Source organism: Barbus barbus (genome assembly GCF_936440315.1).
Source record: "Barbus barbus genome assembly, chromosome: 35".
NCBI lineage: Eukaryota > Metazoa > Chordata > Actinopteri > Cypriniformes > Cyprinidae > Barbus > Barbus barbus.
Window position 1 is genome coordinate 13,913,090 of NC_136763.1, and position 22,492 is coordinate 13,935,581.

At 36.8% G+C, this 22,492-nt stretch overlaps 1 protein-coding gene across 4 annotated transcripts in view; it reads left to right on the forward strand.

Moving 5' to 3' along the window:
* LOC306855087 (transcription factor EB-like) overlaps positions 1-22,492 on the forward strand; it is a 39,236-nt gene that overhangs the window by 7,735 nt on the left and 9,009 nt on the right. For 2 of the 4 annotated variants that reach the window (XM_079393534.1, XM_079393532.1), the window contains exons 2-5: positions 5,951-6,043; positions 15,622-15,893; positions 20,694-20,981; positions 21,706-21,798. In XM_079393534.1, the coding sequence (XP_079249660.1) occupies positions 15,687-15,893; positions 20,694-20,981; positions 21,706-21,798 (588 nt within the window). In that variant the 5' untranslated portion in view covers positions 5,951-6,043; positions 15,622-15,686. Of the gene's footprint in view, positions 1-4,933; positions 5,047-5,950; positions 6,044-15,621; positions 15,894-20,693; positions 20,982-21,705; positions 21,799-22,492 lie in introns of those variants that run through there. The other 2 variants (XM_079393533.1, XM_079393531.1) reach the window with 2 other exon arrangements.

The following is a 22,492-nucleotide window of genomic DNA, read 5'->3' on the forward strand; positions in this document are numbered from 1 at the left end:
TTCTCTCTGTAGTCTTGCTAAAGCAACCTCTCTACATTATTACAAAAACACTTTTCAACAAGTAGACCTGGAATATGTAACTTAGGGATTCCCCTCATATATCTTAATGTCATTGCAAAATGCATGAGTAAGTTTTTAGTTCCCTCAATATCAGAAAAGCTGATGGAAAATAATAGAAATGCCACACCAGCTTGTTTAGACATAGTCAGGGTCTAGAAATATCCTCCTTTCCATAGGCTATTGTCAGGAACACAACAGTTCCTTGGTCATAAGCTACACATTGCAACAGCCCGCAGCTGTTCGAATCAGTGAAATACAGTTTTGTCTCTGGCGCTCCTTCTATGGCCCAAAGCACTACTGTAAATACATTGTTGTCTGTATTTAGTTTATTAAACTGCTTCAGTTTGTGTGCACAAAGCTGGTCTTGTCTCGCATGTTGAATGTCAACAAGCCGTTTAAACCACTTCTCTACACTTTGTATCTGCGTAACTCTTTCTGTCTGTGTATATCGTTTCAAAAGCCCCCCAGCGAGGTCTTTTTGGAGGAAAGGTCACTGGTTGTTTGAGTACTTTGCAGAGGTCACAGCACCTGAATGGAAATGCATGGTGTCCAGGCTTTTATTACCCATCATGCACCTTCCAAACAAAGCTATAGAAAAAACAGAGCTTTGAATTGATCACAAAAGTCTGCCGAGAAGCAAATCTTAGATACAGGGGAGAATAAAAGGAGATGGGCATTTGAAAATAAACAGTTTGTTTTGGTTCATTTTTTGGGTCATTCATTTGGGTCATTATTAAAGCTTCAATTGAGCTGTGATAGGCAGCTTCACATTAGTTTGACAAAACAGAATCTGTAAACTTCTATAAATGCCCACAGACATTTTGCTCTCATTGTAATTTTGGTTTGTGGCCATGCTGAACCAATCTGTTTTGCATGTAATTTCATTGTGTGCCCTACACTGATGTTTAACCTTTAGAAAGTAATGCACACATACAATTACAAATTACTTGTATTACTTTTCAAAAGTTTGGGTCTGTGGAATTTTTGAAAGTCTACAGTCTACAGTCTCCAAGGCTTTATTTATTTGATCAAAAACAGTAAAATAATAAATTCATATATTTAAAATAAAATGTATTGCTGTGATGGCAAAGCTGAATTTTCAGCAAGCATTATTACAGTCTTCAGTGTTACATGATCCTTCAGAAATCATTTGGGTGGTGGTCAACAAACCTTTTGTTTTATTATTATTATTATTATCAGTGTTGAAAACAGTTTAAGGAAACAATAAATCGCATCCAAAATAAAAGTTTTGTTTACATAATATATGTGTGTATACAGTGTATATTAATTATGTATACAAACACATGCATGTATATATTTAAGAAAAATGTTGTTTATATATTTAAAATATAAGAAAATGAATATGTAAATGTATAAACGTAAATATTTTCAAAGTATATACTGAATGTGTGTGTATTTATATATACATAATAAATATACACAGTACACATATATGTATAATAATGTAAACAAACTTTAGTTTTGGATGCGATTAATCACTGCGTGGAAAACATGATACATTTTTTTAAGAACAACATTTATTTGAAATAGAAATCTTTTGCAATGTTATAAATGTATTGACTCACTTTTGAACAATTTATTGCATTCTTACAAAATATAGTAAAATGGTACAGTATTGTTCATAGTAAATTTACATTTGACATTTAATCATTTAGCAGACGCTTTTATCCAAAGTGACTTACAAATGAGGAGAGCAATTGAAGCAATCAGAACAACGAGAGAGCAACAGTATACAAGTGCTGTAACAAGTCTCAGATAGTCTAGCACAGGGTTCCTCAAATCTTTCCCTGGAGGTCCAATCTGCCGCAGAGTTTAGCTCCAACCCTGATCAAACTCATCTACCTGTGATTTTCTAATGATCTTGAAGACTCGGATTAGTATGCTCAGGTGTGTTTGATTAGGATTACAGCTAAACTCTGCAGGAGTGGGCCAGATTTGAGGATGCCTGGTCTAGCACAATACACAAAGCAAGGTTTAAAAAAAAAATCAAAAGAATTCGACCGAATAGAATAGAATAGGTAAGTGCTAGTATTAATTGGTCAGGTGCTGGCGAATAAGATTTTTAGATGTTTTTTTGAAAATGGCTAAAGACTCAGCTGCTCGATTTGAGATAGGCAGGTTGTTCCACCAGCTGGGAATGGTCCATGAAAAGATCAGTGAAAGTTATTTTTAATTTAACAAACTGCAGTTTCTCGAAGGATTTTTTGCATGTTAAATTTGGATCCTGAGACTATGGTGCCCGGGAGGGGTCGTCTTCAGTTCACTTAGGTTTGTCGTGGAATATTAATTTGTGGGAACGTCATATTAACTCGTGGGGGCTTCTTATGCTGAGGGAACGATATATTTTTCTTGTGGCCACGAGTTTAATGCACGGGCATAAATAGCCTACAATCATAAAGTATTGGCATAATTGTCAGGCGTTTGCAGTATTTGCAAAATATATGGTAGCAAATAGCATAATTATACAGAACGTTAATTAGGTAAAGCGATACAAGAATTCAAAGGGGAAATAATAAAATATTATATATGAAATAAATATAAAAATATAGCTCTAACAATTTTATAAAACCTAATAATAATAATAATATACAAATATTAAATGAAATATGTAATGTTAATAAAAATGTTTTATCCATCTCTGATAACCCCGGGTTGCTATGGTCACATAGGATTGTTTATGCATTAAACTCGTGAAATGTATGTCATTCCCTCAACATAAGATCTGCAGGCCACGACATATTATCACGTTCCCACGAGTTAATATGACATTCCCACTAATTAATATCTCTTTGCCACGACAAAACTAAGTGAACCGAAGACGACCCCTCTCGGGCACCGTATGAGACAACTGCTCAAGAATCACTGTTATACTGGAAATCAAGCTATTCATAACAATTTCAGACTTTAACTGTAAGTCTTTAAATATTGGCGTAAAGTTTGATCCTGTAAATGTCACAGAACCCCATAATGCAGAAATCATTTCTTTTTTTATGCGCGCATGATCTAAAGCAGAGGGGTGGGAATTATTCAGGCATAATGCAATACTCATTTCTTGTAACTAACATCTCACTTCCTCTTATCACCCTTCCATCAGTCTTTGTTATATGTCTGATGATTGTTATTCATTATTTGGGGTTAGCGAATTGATGGCCTACTGAATGCAGTTTGACTATTTCTTGGGGGCAAATCATGGTGTAATTCCTTAAAATGTATCTGCCCTTTACCCAGTGCACTTTGTGGAACATTTTACAGAATATATACATATTTAATGTCTATTTTTATTATCACTAGGGGGAGACAATGTCACAGCTGTTATATTTATCCTGAAAGCGCCACTTTCATGTATATATTAAGATCTTTACGTTGATCTTACATGTTAGGAAAGCTCTCAGTGTCTCATGTTTCCTGCTTTACTTTAGTGCACCTTCCATTACATTTGACTTTTCTCCACTGTTTCCACCCCCTAAATGACAAAAACAAACCATTTACAATTTAGCAGACATCAAGGTTTGCATTTTTGCCAGAATATTTACCCACTCTTATGTTGATCCAAATCTGTATGACTTCTTTTTTCTTCTGCAGATCACAAAATGTTGAACGGTGGCATCTAAACATGAAAGAATTCCAATAATATTCATTGCATCTTCTTTTGCGTTCCACAGAATAAAGAAAGTCATAAATGTTTGTAACAACACAAGGCTGAGAAAATGAAAGAATTTTCATTTTTGGGTGGACAGGCATATTAACTGCCAATGATTGCATGCATTTCCATCATATGAAAAAGAGCCATTTTATTTTTTTATTCAACAAAAGACACATTAAACTGATCAAAAGTAACAGTAAAGACTATCCTACGAAAGATTTCTATTTCAAATAAATGCTGTTCCTTTGCACTTTATATTCAGCAAAGAAACCTGAAAAATATCACAACTTCCACAAAAATATTAAGCAGCACAACTGTTTTCAATAAGAATAAAAAATGGTTCTTGAGCACCATATCAGCATATTATTATAATCATTTCTGTAGGATCATGAGACAATGAAGACTGGAGAAATGACTGCTGAAAATTCAGCTTTGCCATCACAGGAATAAATTACATATTAAAATAGAAAAAACATACATTAAGTTGCATAAATATTACTGTTTTGATTGTATTTTACCAAATGAATGCAGCCTTAGTGAGCATAAAATACTTTCGATCACAAACTTTTGAATGCTTGACCAACATCATCATCATCATGTGACTATGTCAGAGCACCATGTCCCATAGCAAATCAAGGGATATGGGTTTAATTCCCGTGTTAAAAAGTACCTTGAATGCAAGTCTCTTTGCATATAATCCTCTGCTAAATGAATTATTAGACATTCATGTGCACCTGCACGCTTTAACTTGAGGTGAAGGCAACACCGTGCACCGATTAAGAGCGACTTCCCTGATCATTTACTGTAATCCAAATGTATCAATATGTGGCGTGTAAAGCGTGTTTATACACGTCCACATGAGTGTTTTGCTGACCCAACCTAACCAGTGATTCACCACACTCCTCCAGACTCATTACATTCAGCAGCACAGTCAGATGAGATGGAAGAGGACTCGAGGAAAGAGATGAGGGACAATGAAGTCCCCTTGTTCCTCTCTCACGGAAGCTCACAGGGTTTCATTTATGGGAACTGGAGGGGGTAATAGACAGAAGAGAAGTTGTGGACACTGTACTGTAAGACTTCATGACTAAGGATTTCCCTGTGACTGCTGATTGCTCTCCCTCTCTTTTTCTCTGTGGCTATTGGTCACGGGTGGTGGCGCTGTCAGCCAGCACAGCCTCTAGTATAAGTATATCAGTATTCTGTTAGGACACCACTGGGGTTTGGACTTAAATGAGGATTGTGTATCTGTGATGAATAGGACAAAATAATCATTGACCGGCCTTCTTCGTTTGCACTGCCTGTCTACAACTGCGTATAAGGTATGGAGAGTGAATCATTACCGAGAGTTGTGTATGATTTGATATCAACAACCCGTAACGAGATTGAATATTCACTTTGTTGGATGCACATATTAAGTGGTTGGGAAATGTGTTTTATTGGAAGTCTCATACTTAACTGAGATCTACTTGGCTTGTCATTGTTGGCTCTTGTTAAGCATGTTTGGTTAGCATGGTTGTTTAAAAGAGATTATAAGTCGATTTGGACTAGCTTTTATTATGATGGTCTATTATTGTGAGAGAAATCAGTGGCAGACATCCATAAACCAACCTGGATGGAATCAGTGGGCTTTTGTGGCATTTTCGGTGCTGATTTTAGAGTAAAAAGCTGAAGTTTGGGTTTAAATATAGTAAAATGTTATATTTAGGTATTTTATTTTATTTTTAGAGGGACAAATATTGGCAGTTAAATATTAGCAAAATTAAATACACATCATCTGTAGTCCCTGGAAAGCAGTGCTTTTTATGTCCGAACATAACGTGCTTGTATTTCCTGTAAGGTAGGTGGTTGCTCTAAGATCACTGGATCCATTGGATAGAAAGATTGTGTTTGGATGTATTAATGTATCTTTTTTTATCTATGTTTATCTTTACTTGGTTGTTGGGTCTGTAAATATGGATGCACTGTACAAGTTTAATTCTCACAGTTTGGAAAGAAGTTTAATTAGATGTTTCCAGTTTAACCAAGATATCAGATGTACATATAAATAGATATATCCTCGATGCACCTGTTGCCTTGTTATTTTGACCACTAGAAACAGCACAGCCGCAGCTATCTGCAACATTGTCATCACTCCAGTTCATCCAGCCACAGCCGGAAACCTCTTCATGTTACTCACCGGGCAAAGGATGGCCACTAATACAAATCTCTGTGTCTCTTTTCCAGTTTTTCAGCCCACTCATAAGCAGGCATCCAGTCATGTAGAGAGCAGCGCGTGGAGGACACCCAGATCACTTTCAGCACTTTCTACACAAAGAGGTAATTGTGAGATATTTCTCACAGAGAGAAATGAATAAAGGCACAGAAAGCCATGGAGAATACACTATTCAGTGCGTGTCCGGCCTGTCTGTTAGGAAAATCCATTGGGTCGTTTATACATTTTCCCGTAAGCGTTGTCAAAATTGGAATTTGCATTCGGTCGTTATGGGGTTGTGGTTTCCTGTTAAATAAAGTGCCCTCTCAATATAAAATGGTTTATATAAATAAAATATGCATAAAAAGCATAACTGACATTGAAATTGACACAGAACCTAAAACTATTTATGGTCCTTCCAAGTCCATGAAAATCTTTGCATGTGGCTCTCACTGCACGCCACAGCATTTGCGATATTTTTGTTTTACAACTTCTCAATAGCAGCATTGTCCAATAATAATAAACATATATATTTTCCTTTGCTTCAGAGCCAAGAAGTCAGACAGTAATTGGCATGGCAAAGACAGCAGAAACGAAGTAGTTTTGTGTTGTTTATGTGTGTTTTGAACATTTTGAAAGTCAAGTCACCCACAGGTCAATGTAGTCACTAGATAAAAGAGAATCTAATTAAGTTAGACTATATATGGTCAAGTTACACTATAACAGTAAAAACTTGTTCTAGTAAGCAAACATCTGAAATGTATTATCACAGTTGTGTCAGGATTAAGTTGTCTTGCATTGAATAGCAATGACTTGCATTTACTTAAAAGTAAGGAAGGTCATGAATGTGTCTTGCTCATGTGAAAGCTGGGAAACCTAAAAAGTGTTTGTTCTCTTTTGATATTTAATGAATTGGCATTTTCTCAATTTTTATTGTCAATCCGTGGTTAAATGAAACAGCATATCTCACTTTTGGACGGAGGACAGCAGAATCAGTGACTGTAAAAGCAGAAGTTCGAGTGATGTTTATTTACTTGATTGCGAGAGTTTGAGAGTGAGGTAATCGCTGTTTTGGTGGGAGCCCAAGAAGCATGACCACACTGCACATGACACAAGCATCATTTGGGGATTTTTTTTTTTCATTTTCTTGAAATCATGGGACCCCAGATGATTTAATTTAAGTCCTCTAAACTGTAATTTATCATCTTTGTAATTTATCGTACAGTATTTATAAAAGAGCGATGCACGATATATTTGTACCATATCATTTATCATATTGAAGTTATATTTAAAGGGACAATTCTGAAAATTCTGTCATTGATTACTCACTCTCATGTCGTTCCAAACCTGTAAGACCTTCGTTCTTCTTCGGAACACAAATTAAGATGTTTTTGATGAAATTTGAGATCTTTCTGACCCTGCATAGACCGCAACAGAACTACCATGTTCAAGGCCAAGAAAGGTAGTAAGGACATCTTTAAAATAGTCCATGTGACATCAGTGGATCAACCGTTATTTTATGAAGCTATGAGAATACTTTTTGTTCACAATGAAAACACAAATAACAACGACAATTTCTTCTCCTCTGTGTCAGTCTTCGACATGCATTCATGACAGTACCATGATGCATGCATGTACATTCCTCTGCTTGCAAACAAGCTGCAGCACATTCGGGTTCTATGTCAGAACGCCGGCTCCTGCGTTAGCAGCACCACACGTCGTTTTCTTTGTGCACAAAAAGTATTCTAGTCACTTCATTAAATTACGGATGAACCATTCATGTCACATACGCACCTGTCTATGCAGGGTCAGAAAGCTCTCAAATTTCATCAAAGATATTTTAATTTGTGTTCCGAAGATGAATGAAAGTCTTAAAGAGTTAGTTCACCCAAAAATGAAAATTCTGTCATTAACTACTCACCCTCATGTCATTCCAAACCCTTAAGACCTTCGTTCATCTTCAGAACACAAACTAAGATATTTTTTATGCTGTCAGACCCTCCATAGACAGCAAGGATACAACCACGATCAAGGCACAGAAGCATAATAAACGTAATCAGCGTTGTTTACGTTTTGTAGAAAGCATGCGCATGCTGATCGTTTACGTTCTGGGGTACTCTCCAAAATGGTGGAAGACGGTACATCGGGGAGAAGTATTGTTGAATAAATTGTTATTATTAGGGATGCATCAATCCGATACTCGGTATCGGCTCCGAAATTGGCATTTTCTGCTATATCAGGTATTGTCAGATGAGACCGATCCAAATCGGATTTTGTGTGTATGCTATTCTGTGTTATTGTTAAGCCAACGAAGGCACAAACACATTATAAAGCACCATAAAGTTTTCGTGCACTATATTTTAAGTGTTCTGAAGTGTCGCGTTCGGTTACTACAGTCAAGACGGTGAAACTCTCTTAAAGATTGAAAAATAACTGAGAAACGGTTAAAAGAAAAGGCTCAAACTATCGCACAAATATAATACACTACGCATCAATATCTCTTCCCTTTTTTATGTGGAGCGCTGTGACTCCGTGTTGCTTCATGCGCATCATTCTGCACACGGGATGCACATAAGCACTTTGTGCCGCTCTGTATTGGAGCCATACCCTTTCGTATTATACTTTTGAGCAATGAAAGATAATTAATAGTCTTTTTGGTTCTGTTCTATCTATCATATGTTGCTGCTTTCATTACTGTGCTATGCATTTAAAAGAAATGTCGTTTCATTTTAAAGTATATATATTTATATTTATAATATATATGGCTACTTGTTTTTCATGAATGTATTTTACAACAATACAAAGAGCAATGTGTAACATTTTACCAGATTTAGTCCTACACTTATTAACTTTTATTTGTTCCCCACTAAAGAATGTTGTTTCCCTAAATGTTTAGTTTAATGTTTTTATAAAATTATTTTGCACCCATGATTTTTCTAGAATAACTTTTGCTGCTGAATTATCCACTAACCTAGTTTAGAATAGTATGTTTTGTCATAGATTATTATTTTTCATGAAAATGAAGTTGTCTATATTTAGCAGATTGTGTTTAACACACACAAGAGTGATGATCAGGTGAACACACAGAAGTATAGAAAAAAAAACTGCGCTCGGATCGGAATCAGCCGATACTCAGAATTTTGGGTATCGGATTGGATCGGTTCTGAAAAAATGGTATCGTTGCATGCCTAGTTATTGTTTTCTTTGCGCACAAAAAGTATTCTCGCTGCTTTGAAAACTTGTGGTTGAACCCCTGATGCCACATGGACTATTTTACCAATGCCCTTGCTACGTTTCTGTGCCTTGATCGTGGTAGTATCCTTGCTGTCTATGGAGAGTCAGAGAGCTCTCAGATTTCCACAAAAATATCTTAATTTGTGTTTCAAAGACATGAACGACATGAGGGTGAGTAATTAATGACACAATTTTCATTTTTGGGTGAACTATCCCTTTAAGGGTTTGGAACGACATGAGGATGAGTTATTAATGACAAAATATTATTTTTTGGGTGAACTAGATGTTTTTTTTTAATCATAATAACAATTAAGTTTTCTCATTTAATGAAAACACTGTTAAATGTAAATCTCAGTATGAATATAATTTTTTCATGCTACACATAATGCATTAGATGTTTATTTCCACCAGGGTATAAAAAAATATAAAAGTAACTGCAAATGTTTATCTCACAATTGTGACTTTTTTTTGCAATTCTGAGAAAAAAAGCTTGTTTTCATCATGGAATAAAAAATTAAATGGTATAGAGTTTATATCTTGCCATTCTGCTAAAAAATAAACTTCCATATAATGCCTAAATTCATTTGCAGCTTGTAAACTCACTGCCATTTTTACTCTTATTTCAATTTATTTATAGCATAGAATTTTAATATCTGCCATTTGTCGTTATCAGCTGCAGTTGAATTCTTTGTAATGTTTGTCACCTGATTTGTACCAAATCAAAACCCAAATAAGAGCAGCTTTTCCTAGAACTGACACTCTTGCTTATCTTGAGGCAAAAGAGGAAGGAAAAGGGTACTGTGAAGACACTGCCAGAAAGTTCATCCTCCTACTTGAGAGCTGTCTTTCCCTTGCCCATCCCACCGAATATTATCCCAGCGAGCGTTAATCCCATATGTGAGTGTGAATCCTTAGAACATGCCAGATAAGTTGGCCAGAGCATGGAAAGTTCACTGTGTGCTGCAGAGGCATAGAATTTACACACCGGCAGTCTGTTCCCCCGAGGGAACAGGGTGTCTCTGCAAACAGGAACAGAAAGTGTGGGTGTTATTTTTGGTTCCGCTTGCCTCACTGCCTTGCTAGCCAGGGTGGGTGGTAAATCAAGGGTGGGCAGCATAATTTGGTTCTTTGCCAGACCCCTGTCCGCCCGTCGTGTACAGGTTCCAAAACTCCACCGAAACCCAAGATTTATATTCATATTTGCATGTAAGCAGTTACTCCCCAAATTAGTCAGTGAGCTCATATTTGATATTGCAGACTTGGCCTCTGAATGAGGCAAACTGATCAATTTTTTCCTCTGCTCGCTTCTTTGGCTAATGCTAGTTGCATTGTAGGAAGTGGTATTAGTTTTTGTAAACTGTAATAACTCTGGTCTGAATACACTTTTGAATGGCCTTTAATGCATAAAGATGCTTTTTGGTCTATTTACAATCTAGTAGCAGTTAATTGACGAAGTTTGACCCATGGGGTGTATTAGTAGTCAGATTTGCACATTTTCTGGAGTAGTTGTGTTTAGGATATTTGTTGGGGTATTGGGCCTGGTGGTTAGTGCATGTGCTCTGGCACATTGCACAATGGAGTTTGAGTACTTGTAATTTCCTGATTCTGTACCCACCCTGTTGTTTTCTTTCTCCTTTATCACTGTCTTTATGAATTAAGGAAGACATGCATGTACTTTTCAACTATGCAAATAAATATTTGCAGTCACATTTTCTAAATGGCTGGAATAACATATGTGAAAATCTCAGAATACAACAATATGGACTATTTCTGTCTGCTTGGCATATATATTCATTGGCCTCAATAATTTTGAAAGTAAATATATATTTTTAAAATAAAATAAAATACAATTTCCTTTTCCTGAAAACACATTTATTGAATTTTTTCATAGATGAATATAGCATTTTCTGATTTACAAAAATTTAATGCATTACAATTTATTAGGTTTTTAATTTGCAATAATACATGGAAATTCTGTCATTTATGTCATATAATTTACGTTTACTTTATTTACTAAATAGATACTGTTACGTAGTACATACCTTTACATTTACTTTTACATAGTTTTACATATACAAGATGACAAAGACGACACACTAGTATAATAATATCTTGAATGCTGTAAGGCTTTGTAAGCATGCAGGTGTGTTTGTGTGGGTGTATAAGCTTTGTGACCCACTTTTTCTATTATTTCTTCATCCTTTGATGTAGAGATGCCATGAATTCAATGGCTACTTTGACAATAGGGCACTTTGATAGCTGGCTTTGTTTGGATGCGTCTCCATCGGGGCAGTGTATGCCTGGCATTCGCCAATGGGCGGTGTGGGTGAGCAACGTCACAAGAGGAGGTGGCGGCATATGTACAGAGCAGCGTCAGTATATGCCGAGTAAATACATCACTGTGTACAGGGCTGAGCCTCAAATACTCTGTTGGTTCAATAGTGATATAAGAACACCCAACTCTGTTCAGTGGACTTCTGAGAAACAGCCACGCTATCGGCCTGTTTCTTCACTGGAAGACCTGAGAAATGTTTACCAGTTAGATGACCAGTTACTCATTAGTGATGTTTGCTAAAGCTATTGCTCATATTTAAAACCAAAAAGTTAAAAAAATTAGCTATTCCTATCCCAATTAAGAAGTAGAGATGACAATATTTAAGCCATTGATAGTTACTGGCTGATATAAGAGATATTGGTATTAGATATATTAGAGATAAGTTATTGGTTTTGGTCAGTATTTGATATTTAATTAGCAATTTTTCTCTCTCCAATTTTTACATTTATACATTAACACTGTTAAATGTACTCTTTAGCCTGATCTTAAAATGAATATCTATTTTTATATTATATCTATATCTATCTATTTTTCTATTTATACATTATCTGAAAGCTGAAAAAATAAGCTTTCCATTGATGTATGGTTTGTTAGGATCGGACAATATTTGGCCGAGATACAACTATATGAATATCTGGAATATGAGGGTGCAAAAAACTCAAAATATTGAGAAAATCACCTTTAAAGTTGTCCAAATGAAGTTCTTAGCAATGCATATTACTAATCAAAAATTAAGTTTTGATATATTTACGGTAGGAAATCTACAAAATATCTTCATGGAACATCTTTACTTAATATCCTAATGATTTTTTGCATAAAAGAAAAATCAATAATGTTGACCCATACAATGAATGTTTGGCTATTGCTACAAATATAACCCAGCGACTTAATACTGGTTTTGTGGTCCAGGGTCACAATTAATAAATGACTTTATTATAGATCATAACAAAAATAATTATCACCTTATGTGTACTATTAGAGAGGAAATGTGTAAATACTGTGGCTCTGTGACACTATCAAAACATTGCTCGGTTTGTCTGAGAATCCCAATCAGGGATGTGTTTCCCAAAACCATCGTAAGCTAACTATGGTTGCAAGGTTCATTGAGCTATATCGTTTACAATGGAACTTGCAACCATTGTTGCTTTTGGGAAACATACTCCAGCCTGACACAACAACACTGACTCAACCAATGGTGTGAGTTTGTGGGCGGGACTAGCTGTCTGACCAATGACAGATTGCTTAGATTGTTTTTTCAAAAAGTCAGACTTGCATTTGAGTAAAGTATTTTCCATACCCTTAAGGTGCGGTCACATTAGTGAAATTTTAATAAAATTCCTCTGCGAAAAAAAAGATCCATTGTCAATCAATGCAGCCAATATGTATGACTAACTTGAACCTGTTGCAAAATATGTATAGGCAAAGAAAATTCATGATCACTCAAATGAAAATTCACCAAACAACAGTAAATGTGACCACACCTTTACACAAGTCATATCTGTAAACATAGCTGAGTTAAAGCTGCTCTGTACCTGCTCAAAATTCAGCATAAAGATGAAATGCTGGATAAATGTAAATTATTATGCCTGCTCTGAACCACCACAGCCAGTATTATCAAAACACGCAACTGTGATAAATCCAAAGGTCTGTCATAAAACTCTAGATGGCGCAGTTCGATACCTTCAAATCAATCTGACATAATGACATCATTATTCACATGGCACAGCTGATTGGTTCTTTTCATATCAGTTGCCAATGAGCTTGCTGCTTAACATTCAAATACTCAGCTAGTGCTCGCTGTAGCAGTTGCAGCATGTTTCAGAAACCCTCCACCTTCCCCAGCAACTACGGGGTGATTTCATGCATGTTATTATGGGGGTTATTTAATATATGTGAGATGTGCAGCAGCAGTTTTTGTTACATGCTCACATCAGCATGTGTATATTTTGACGGTAGCAGGTCTCAGTGCTGGGTGCTCAGTGCTGCCACAGCAGCAGCAGTGTAGCAAATCTATTCCGCCAAGATCAAGCACATTAACATTGTCATGTATATTAATATGCTGAACTCTCCGAGTTGTCATGACTGAACTGTGTCAATACATTAATGCCACCTCTGAGCAGCATTCAAGAGCTTCTGTGCCATCTTTGCAGTGAAAATTTGGCATTAGTGTTTTTAGAAAAATAATAATGTAGCTCTGGTGCCACATCCATATATTATCTTGCCTCATTAAGTTCGAAATCAAATACCAGCAGGTTATCAACCACCCCGGTGGTCCGGTTCTGTTGCACATCAGTCCATCTCTTTGCGAGACAGTCCGTCCCAAAGCTCCGCTCTCCTGGAACTGAGTCAACCTCTGGCAACTGCCCTGGTGACAAAGCCTGAAAGTGTTCACTGACCAGTGTGAACCACAAAGCTTGTAGTGTGCGTGCCCCCCCTCCACTAATGAAATGTACACAGTGGGCTAAATACTGTTTCAGTGCCATCTCAATAGGAGCTGCTTTGCTTATTGTACCTCTAGTACAATAAGCTTTTCTCTATAGGCGGCCCAGTCCCTTTCCACAGTATAGTTTGTGATGTGGTTCTACTGAGATGCACCAGATAGGCCTCAGATGGCTTTAAAGCAAATGATCAAATTAGTTTGATAGATAATACCAGAAATATGGTGGGAATTAAGTTATTTATTATCACTTTAAACAAGAGGGAGTGAAAGTAGAGATTCAACAGAAAAGCGAAGCTACACGGAACTACAATCGCAAACCTCTCAGCAGCACGACAGACAGAAGCAATCGATCCGATGTGGATGAAACCCCATCAGAACCCCATCTTTTTCAATACACTTAAATTCCAGTTCCTTTTTGTATCTTAGCAGCAATGTCCGCAATAACAGCAAAGTCATGCTTGTTTGCATATTGGTATTCTATAGCACCCCAAAAAGAGGAACTCCTTCACTTAGGGACTCCCCAGGACCGCAGAAGAAACAGGGTGTGGGCCTTTCTGTTTTGTGAGTTGAGGAGGTTTTGAGGCATTTCCAAATTGAAAAGGCTACTCATATGAGCTTCAGTAGAAAAGAAAAACACCACCTGACCCTCACATGACTTCCCCATCACACTCATCATTACTTCTGAGTATGTATTTATTTAGAGCCATCAGACTTCTTGTAGAATGCAGCACAGCTCTAATGAAAAATGCCATAGGCTGTTGATAATCTTATGGGCAAATTTGAGTATAATATTACATGGCTAAAATTTTTTGTTTTTTTTGGGTTACCACAATTGTTTTTTTTTTTTTTTTGGACAAGCTACATGATATATATTATTTTGATTCTTCATTTGTGTACACTTAATTCTGTTTTTAATTATAACTGCAAGCTTTTATTGTTATTGTACCTTTCAAATATGTAAAGCCACAGTCTATAAATTAACTTATTAAATAGAAATTTATATTATAGAAATTTTAGTCATATAACAACATTTATTGTTATAGAGGGATATGCAAGTCACTGGTGCTCAGGGCTATCCTTTGGGCGGTGCAACTGGTGTGGTCGCACCAGGCCCCGTGCTTTGAGGGGGCCCAGTGGCGAATGAGACCAAGAACGGGCAGAGGGGGTCCCGCTTCCTACCTCGCACCAGGCCCCACGTCAGCTAAGGATGGCCCTGCTGGTGCTGCTTTATATATTTAAAACTTTTGAAAGAAAGAAAACTCTTACAAAGGCTATATTTTTGTCTTTACAAAAACACAGTAAAAACATTAATATTGTGAAATAATATTGCATTTTTAAATAGCGTTTTTTATATAATAATAATATTTTCTAAGATGTTTTTGAAAGAAGTGTTTTATGCTCATCAAGGCTGTATTGAATTTATCAAAATACAGTAAAATCTCAGTAAATAGTAAAAAATTAATATACAGTAAAAATATAATTTTAATATTTTTATCTATTTTAAAATGTAAAAATTCAAAGCAAAATTTTCGGAAATCTTTCTAATATGCTGATTCGGTGCTCGAAACATTTCTTATTCCTTTCAATGTTGAAAAACCTTTTCGGGATAATATGATGAATAGAGTACAAAAAACCCACATTTGTTAGAAATCCATTTATTTCATATTCACTTCCTCTAACGATTTCCTTTGCAGACACCCCACCACTCTTCGGGCTGGACTGCACGGTGACAGCAGCCCGCCCCCCGCGTCCCCCAGCCATGTCGTCGCGCATCGGCCTGCGCCTACAGCTCATGCGGGACCAAATGCAGCAGGAGGAGCAGCGGGAGCGGGAGCGGCAGCAGCAACAGGCAGCATCTATGCATTACATGCAGCATCGCATGCCAGGCCCACCAGCACCCTCGCCAGCCATCAGCGCACCAACACATTTACAGCCGCCCATGCAGGTGCCTGTTGAAGTGTTAAAGGTAGGCATATCCATCAGCTTATGACCGTATCTCACATTTACATTTATGAATTTAGCAGACACTTTTATCCAAAACATTTTGAAAAAGGGGAAGAAAAGCAATTCATCAAAGCGCCAACAATAATGCCAGGTCGTATGACCACATTAACCAGTTTGAGTCATCAATCGAAACCTGTCATGAGTGCAAGAGATTTTCTATTTTTGTGGAAATACTTTGCTAAGACTGATTATTAGTGGGATGTGCCCTCTCCCTTAAATCTCGCCAAATTTCCTCTAATCATCGTGCAGTTCTGTGTTCTGGGGTATGAATGAGCTTCCCCATGAGACCCTAATCTTGCTTTCCATTGGGTAGTCTAGCGCTCTGGCCACCCTAGTGGTCCCAACAGGATGAATGGGTTTTAAGGAGTGCACGAAGACCAAATTATGCAAGATTAGGTCCTCCGGTAATCTCCTCTTGTGTGGTGAAAGAGTAGTGGGCAAAGTCCAAAAGTCAGTGGGTCATGCAGGACTGACCACGGCTTTAGTGTGCTGGATTACATTTCAACTAAGATCAAAAACAAAGCGAGGAATATTTGTAGAAGAATGCGGTGGAACGGCAGCAAGCTAAGAGGAAAAAGGCAGAAAACAGGGGCCGGTGTGACACAACTTATTTAGAGATAACACACAGGAAGACACTCTTACAGGTGACATGCTTCTGTGTGCCATTGTTTTCCTTGATTGTTATCAGTTAGTTTAAAGCAAGCAATTCTGTGCTCAGCGTGCACATGTGAAATTTTGAGTTTGCGTGTGTGATGTTATGAAACTTTGTATTGCTCCTACATAAAGTTTTTTTTTTTTTTTTTCCAGATTTCTTTTTTTTTTTTTTTCATTCTGATTTCAAAGCCTGATAAAAAGCCCCACAGTTTTTTTTTTTTTTTTTTTTTTTTGGAACTGTAAAGCTTTTTGTGCTCCTCTTTAATAGACAGATAAAGTCTCTGTTCTCAATCAAGTTACTTGCTCAACAACTTTGTTTGTGTAACCAGAAACATTGTTAAGATTTGTTCAGCTTCCTCCTAGACAGTAATCTCTGACAAATTAACTGAATCATTCAAACTGAACTTCAGATTTAGGAAGTGTTGACGTTAGAGAAAGAGACTGACAATAATTTTGATTGGCATTTTGTATCGAAATTTAGAATTTTCAACTTGAAATTTACAGTTCATAAAAAACAGTAATAGTAATACTAATATAATTAATAATAATAAAATAGAATGCATATTGAGATGTTATTGTTATACTTTAAGATAATTTATTTGTGTTTAAAATGTAAAAATTCCTTTTTTTTTTTGCAAAGCGAAATTTTCTGAAATCTTTCTAATATGCTGATTCGGTGCTCGAAAGAATTTCTTATTGCTTTCAATGTTGAAAAACCTTAAAAAACAGAAATTAAGCCAGTAAGATGTTATTAAAAGAAGTCTTACCAAGAATGCATTAATTTGATAATGTGTGAAATTTAAAATAACTGTTTTCTACATTAATCTGTTTTAGAATGTAATCTATTATTGTAATGGTACAGCTGAATCCTTCTGAAATCGTTCTAATATGCTTATTTGGTGCTCAAGAAACTTTTCTAAGCTGCTTAAAGGGGTCATGATGCGATTTCAAGTTTTCCTTTCTCTTTGGAGTGTTACAAGCTGTTTGTGCATAGATAAGATCCCTGAAGTTGCAAAGACTAAAGTCTCAAGACCAAAGAGATATTCTTTATAAAAGTTAAGACTCTGCCACATCCCCCTAAAACGGCTCATTTAAACACATCCCCACATGTCTACATCACGATGTGGGAAGATTTGCAAAGCACCGCCCAAATGTATACGCAAAGAAGGCGGAACTATTATTCTCGCTGTAGAATTGCTGCTGCCGCCGGCGCCATGTCGTGGAGACGCTGTGTTTCGTTGTGAAAGCGAATGTACTTTGTTTGGGCTTCCAAAAGAGGACACAACTAGAAGTCAGTGGTTAAGTTGTATTTACAACACTGTTCCAGAACAGTTCAACCCAAATATTAGAGTGTGTGCAGCGCATTTTACGGAGGACTATTTCCTGAACCTGGAAGAGTAGCCTACAATCCTGGCTTGCACAAAGGCTGTTTCCATAAAGTGGGGCAATTCCAACTTTGCAAAACCTGAAAGTACATTTCTGCTACTGACGATTCAAACGCGAGTTTTGAGCTGTGTAGAGTAGCGCTTGTTGTTTGTCGTTTCTCTGATCACAAATGCAGACATGGTAATGTTTACGCGGCGCGATGCATAAAAAGACAGTACAAGTCATTATAATCAGTAATTATGTCCCCACTGGATGCAAAAAATACCTCGTTTATAATGGGTTTTATTGTTTTTGTCTCGTCGCGCCGGGACAGGGCATCACAATACGGTGAGGGGCGTAACATTTCCGTCTCACGCTTGAGGTATTCAGCCAATCACAACGCACTGGATAGATGGCCAATCACAGCACGCCTCGCTTCTCAGAACGATGACCTTTGAAAAAATTGACGCGTTTCAGAAAGGCGGGGCATAGAGGAGCATAATGTACAGTATGTGGAAAATAATGTGTTTTTTTAACCTTAAACCACATAAACATTGCATTACACCAAATACACAAAACAATGTTCTTTTTAGCAATGTCATATGACCCCTTTAATATTTTTGTGGAAACCATGATACTTTTTTTCAGGATTCTTTGTTTATAAAGTTCAAAATAACATGTATTTATAATAGAAATATTGTGTAAAAAATGTCTTTACTGATCAGTTCACTGCATCCTGAAATGCTGAAAAAAGTTATTAATTACATTAAAACAAATCTTACTGACCCCAAAAGTATTAACGGTAGGATTAATTTAAATTCAGTTTAAATAATATATGTATAGCTACACTGTTATGTTCCTCGAGTGTAAATGGCAATAACTTGTGCCACTAGCATGTTGTTGCTGCCCTCCCATGTAGCCAACCATGTGTCACCTCAGGATTAAGCAACAGCAGCTCCTGTTTCACACAGTGCTGTATCATTTAGCTGACATTTACCCCCACCATTCCTAGATTGAATAAAAGTATGTAATGAAGAGCTCCATGTGAGATAAACTTCTAACCACAACTAACCTTCTGTAATTTCATGAGCGTTTAGAGCAACTGGACCTACCTGAAATGCCTTTACATAGCGTTCATAGACGGGTTTAATACCAGGGAAATGTCCTCCCAGATAGTGTCCCCACTTTACAGCTTGTGTGTGTAAAAACTGCCCAATAAAGTTTTACTTGCTCCAACATATGTGTTAATCTTAAAGTGAAACTGCTTGGACTGGGATTGAATAATTTAGGAGCTAAAGTGTAAAGGCTTTCATTCACTAATCCTGTGGCTTGTTTTCATTCAGGAATGTGGTATTATGGCTAATATTTTCCTTCAGCATACAGACACAGTTTTGCTGATATGCATGCTTGCTAGAATGTTGTTTTATTAACACTTAAATCCATTTTTCTTATCATCAGTGCACATCTGTTGCAGTTTTGTGTCCTGTCAGTTTTGTGTCCTGAATCACTCGGTTAAAGTCAGTCTGGCTTTGAAGTGAAAGAATGAGGCCAGTCCGGTCACACGTAACTCGTAACCATTCTGAACCTCCATCTGCAGGTGCCTGTGTGATTCAGTGAACCTCTGGAGACTCTTTCTGGCACCTGTGTGCCCCGTACATGCCTAGATTTATACCCCACAGTTACATAACAATCTATAACTGTGGCTTTGAAACATAGCTGGCTGAGCCTGGAGGCTTTGGCTTGATTTTATTTGTAATGTGCAGTGGTGACAGTAACTACTTTCCACTGGAAGAGTAAGTCATGAGACGTGATGGTGCCAGATGGTGCACACATTTTTTTAAAACTGTGTTTAATACTCAATGTGTGGGTTTAGAAAATGCAAGTCATTGTGTTCTTACAGTTTTTATATCAGTCAAAAATAGTTCCACTACCATTCAAAAGTTTGAAGTTAGTATAATCTTTCATTTTTTTGAAGTCTCTTATGCTCACCCAGGGCTGCATTTGTTTGATCAAAAATACAGTAAAACAGCAATGTTGTGGATTAGTATTACAATTTATAACAATTGTATTTAATATATTTTAAAATAGGGCTGTCAAACCATTAATCGTGATTAATCACATCCAAAAATAAATGTTTTTGTTTATGAAATATGTGTATGTGTGTGTGTGCGTACTGTGTATATTTATTACCTATATATAAATACACACACACATTCATGTATGTATTTCAGAAATATATGTTTATATATTAAAAAATATTTATATATAATATAAATGATCTGAATATAAATATATACATGTAAAAATAAATATATTTAAAATATATACTGTATGTGTGTGTATTTATATATACATAATAAATATACACAGTCCACACACATATATTATGTAAACAAAAAGTTTATTTTGGATGCGATTAATTGTTAAAGCTGCTTTTTCAGCAACTATTATGTCTTCAGGGTCAATTGATCCTTTAGTAATCATTCTAATATGCTGATTTGGTGCTCAAGAAACATTTCTTATTATCACCGTTACATTTATTTAGGATTCTTTGACAATTTCAAAAGAACAACATTTATTCAAAATAGAAATCTTTTGTAACATTATAATTGTCTTTACTGTCACTTTTGATCAATTGAATGTATTTCTTTTTTAAAAATTGTACTGACCTCAAACTTTTGGATAGCAGTGTACTATTATTATAGTATATTATGTCATGTCATGCTATATTATATGTTTACAGGTGCAGACCCATCTTGAGAACCCCACAGACTACCACATTCGCCAGTCTCAGCGGCAGCAAGTCAAGGAGTATCTGTCCACCACATACGCCACCAAGCAGGCTGTGCATGCGGTCACAAGCTTGGTACAGCCCTCTCCTCCCACCATGCCCCAGGGTCAGACAGGAACCGTCCCACCAACCATGCCCTCTCCCTGCATGCGCACTGAGCAGCTCATGACCTCTGCTGGGAACAGCGCACCCAACAGTCCCATGGCCATGCTCAACATCGGCTCCAGCCATGAAAACGAGGTAGTTCAGCATTTCTTCATTTTAGCACGGTTGTAGTTATAATCATGTCTAGGCATGTTTGATATGAACACTTTTCCCATAACATGTGCTTACATTCATCATGATTCATTTTGTTGATCTTTAATTTACAGTTAGTATATCTTTTGCATCTGTATACTTTGCACCATGGTTCCTCTTTGAGTTCACAGAAATCTAACGTTTAGTAAATGACAAAGTCTTGCTCATCTCTCATACATCATACCGTTCCTGATTTATGATTTTTTTTGGTGGGTGTTATTTGCTCAAGTGCACACAAAGGTCAGGGTGTTAACTAACTTAACTTCATTGTCATTGGAGTTTAAGTGGCCAATTATGGCCATGGAGGTATAATTTAAGATTAAAGAGTGACAGGGAACCCTAGGCAGGACGGCCCTTTGGAATAGAGCAGACTTTGGTCCTTCCTTCCTTCCTCTGCTCCCAGTGCCACCAAATCCTATGGGATCCTAAGTGAATGTGTGCTTGTGGCATACTAACAGCCTTTGTGAGCTAAACTACATAAGGATAATGTCTGTAGGACTGTTAAGAGGAATACATCTTTCATTGGTAATTTCTAGAAAATCTTTCCTTTGGATGTTGTCTTATTTTGAAGAATTTATAGAGAAAATTGTTAGTAATCAAAAGAAAAGTGTAGAATGCAAATGTACAAGGTGCCTAAAATTCTCCTTATGGATTTGTTTTTGACAAGATGGATGAGGTTATTGATGACATCATCAGCCTGCAGTCCAGTTATGATGACATCCAGGCTTATATTGACCCCATGATCCAGATGCCAAACACAGTAAGTAACTACTTCACTCAGTTCAGGCCTTTTAGTCGTTGACATTACCGCCTGTGACTAATACAGATCGCCGAATCCCAGGAGGTATGTAGAAATTGAGTGAATAGTGCCTGTTTAAGATGTACAGGCTGCGTCTTATTGCCGCTGAATAGGTCTATTTTTGAAACCCCCGCAACCTTGTATATTAACAATAGAGGAATTATACTGGATCCATTTGTTGTGCTGCTTTTTATCAGGGTTATAGGGATGAAAAGCATCTTTGTCTGATTACCAAAAGTCACGTCTAATTATAGCAAAGCACCGTCTCAGAAAAATTATGCAACTGTTTTTCTCTCATGCGACCTCAAAACAACTTATTTTCTGTTTAGACTCATCGAGAACTTTGCCAGCTGAATTTTCTGTGCTCGATTTATTGGATAGCCAATATTAGGACCTTGCCAGCTTCCTTCAGCATGTCTCGGGAAAAATGTTTTAAGTATTTAAAGTGTTTAATTGACTTAAAATTGTGGCCTGATTAACTCAAGGAAAGACATTGTGTTGGGAATCAGGAAAGTGGGAGCACTGTGCTTTGTATTTAAAGTAACTGCCCGACATTAACAATTAAGCCGCTCTCAGTTAGAGTTCAACTTGTTTACAAGGCATTTCGTGAAGGTGGGGAAGCAGGGGGGGAGGTTTGGGAGAGAGAGAGAGTGCT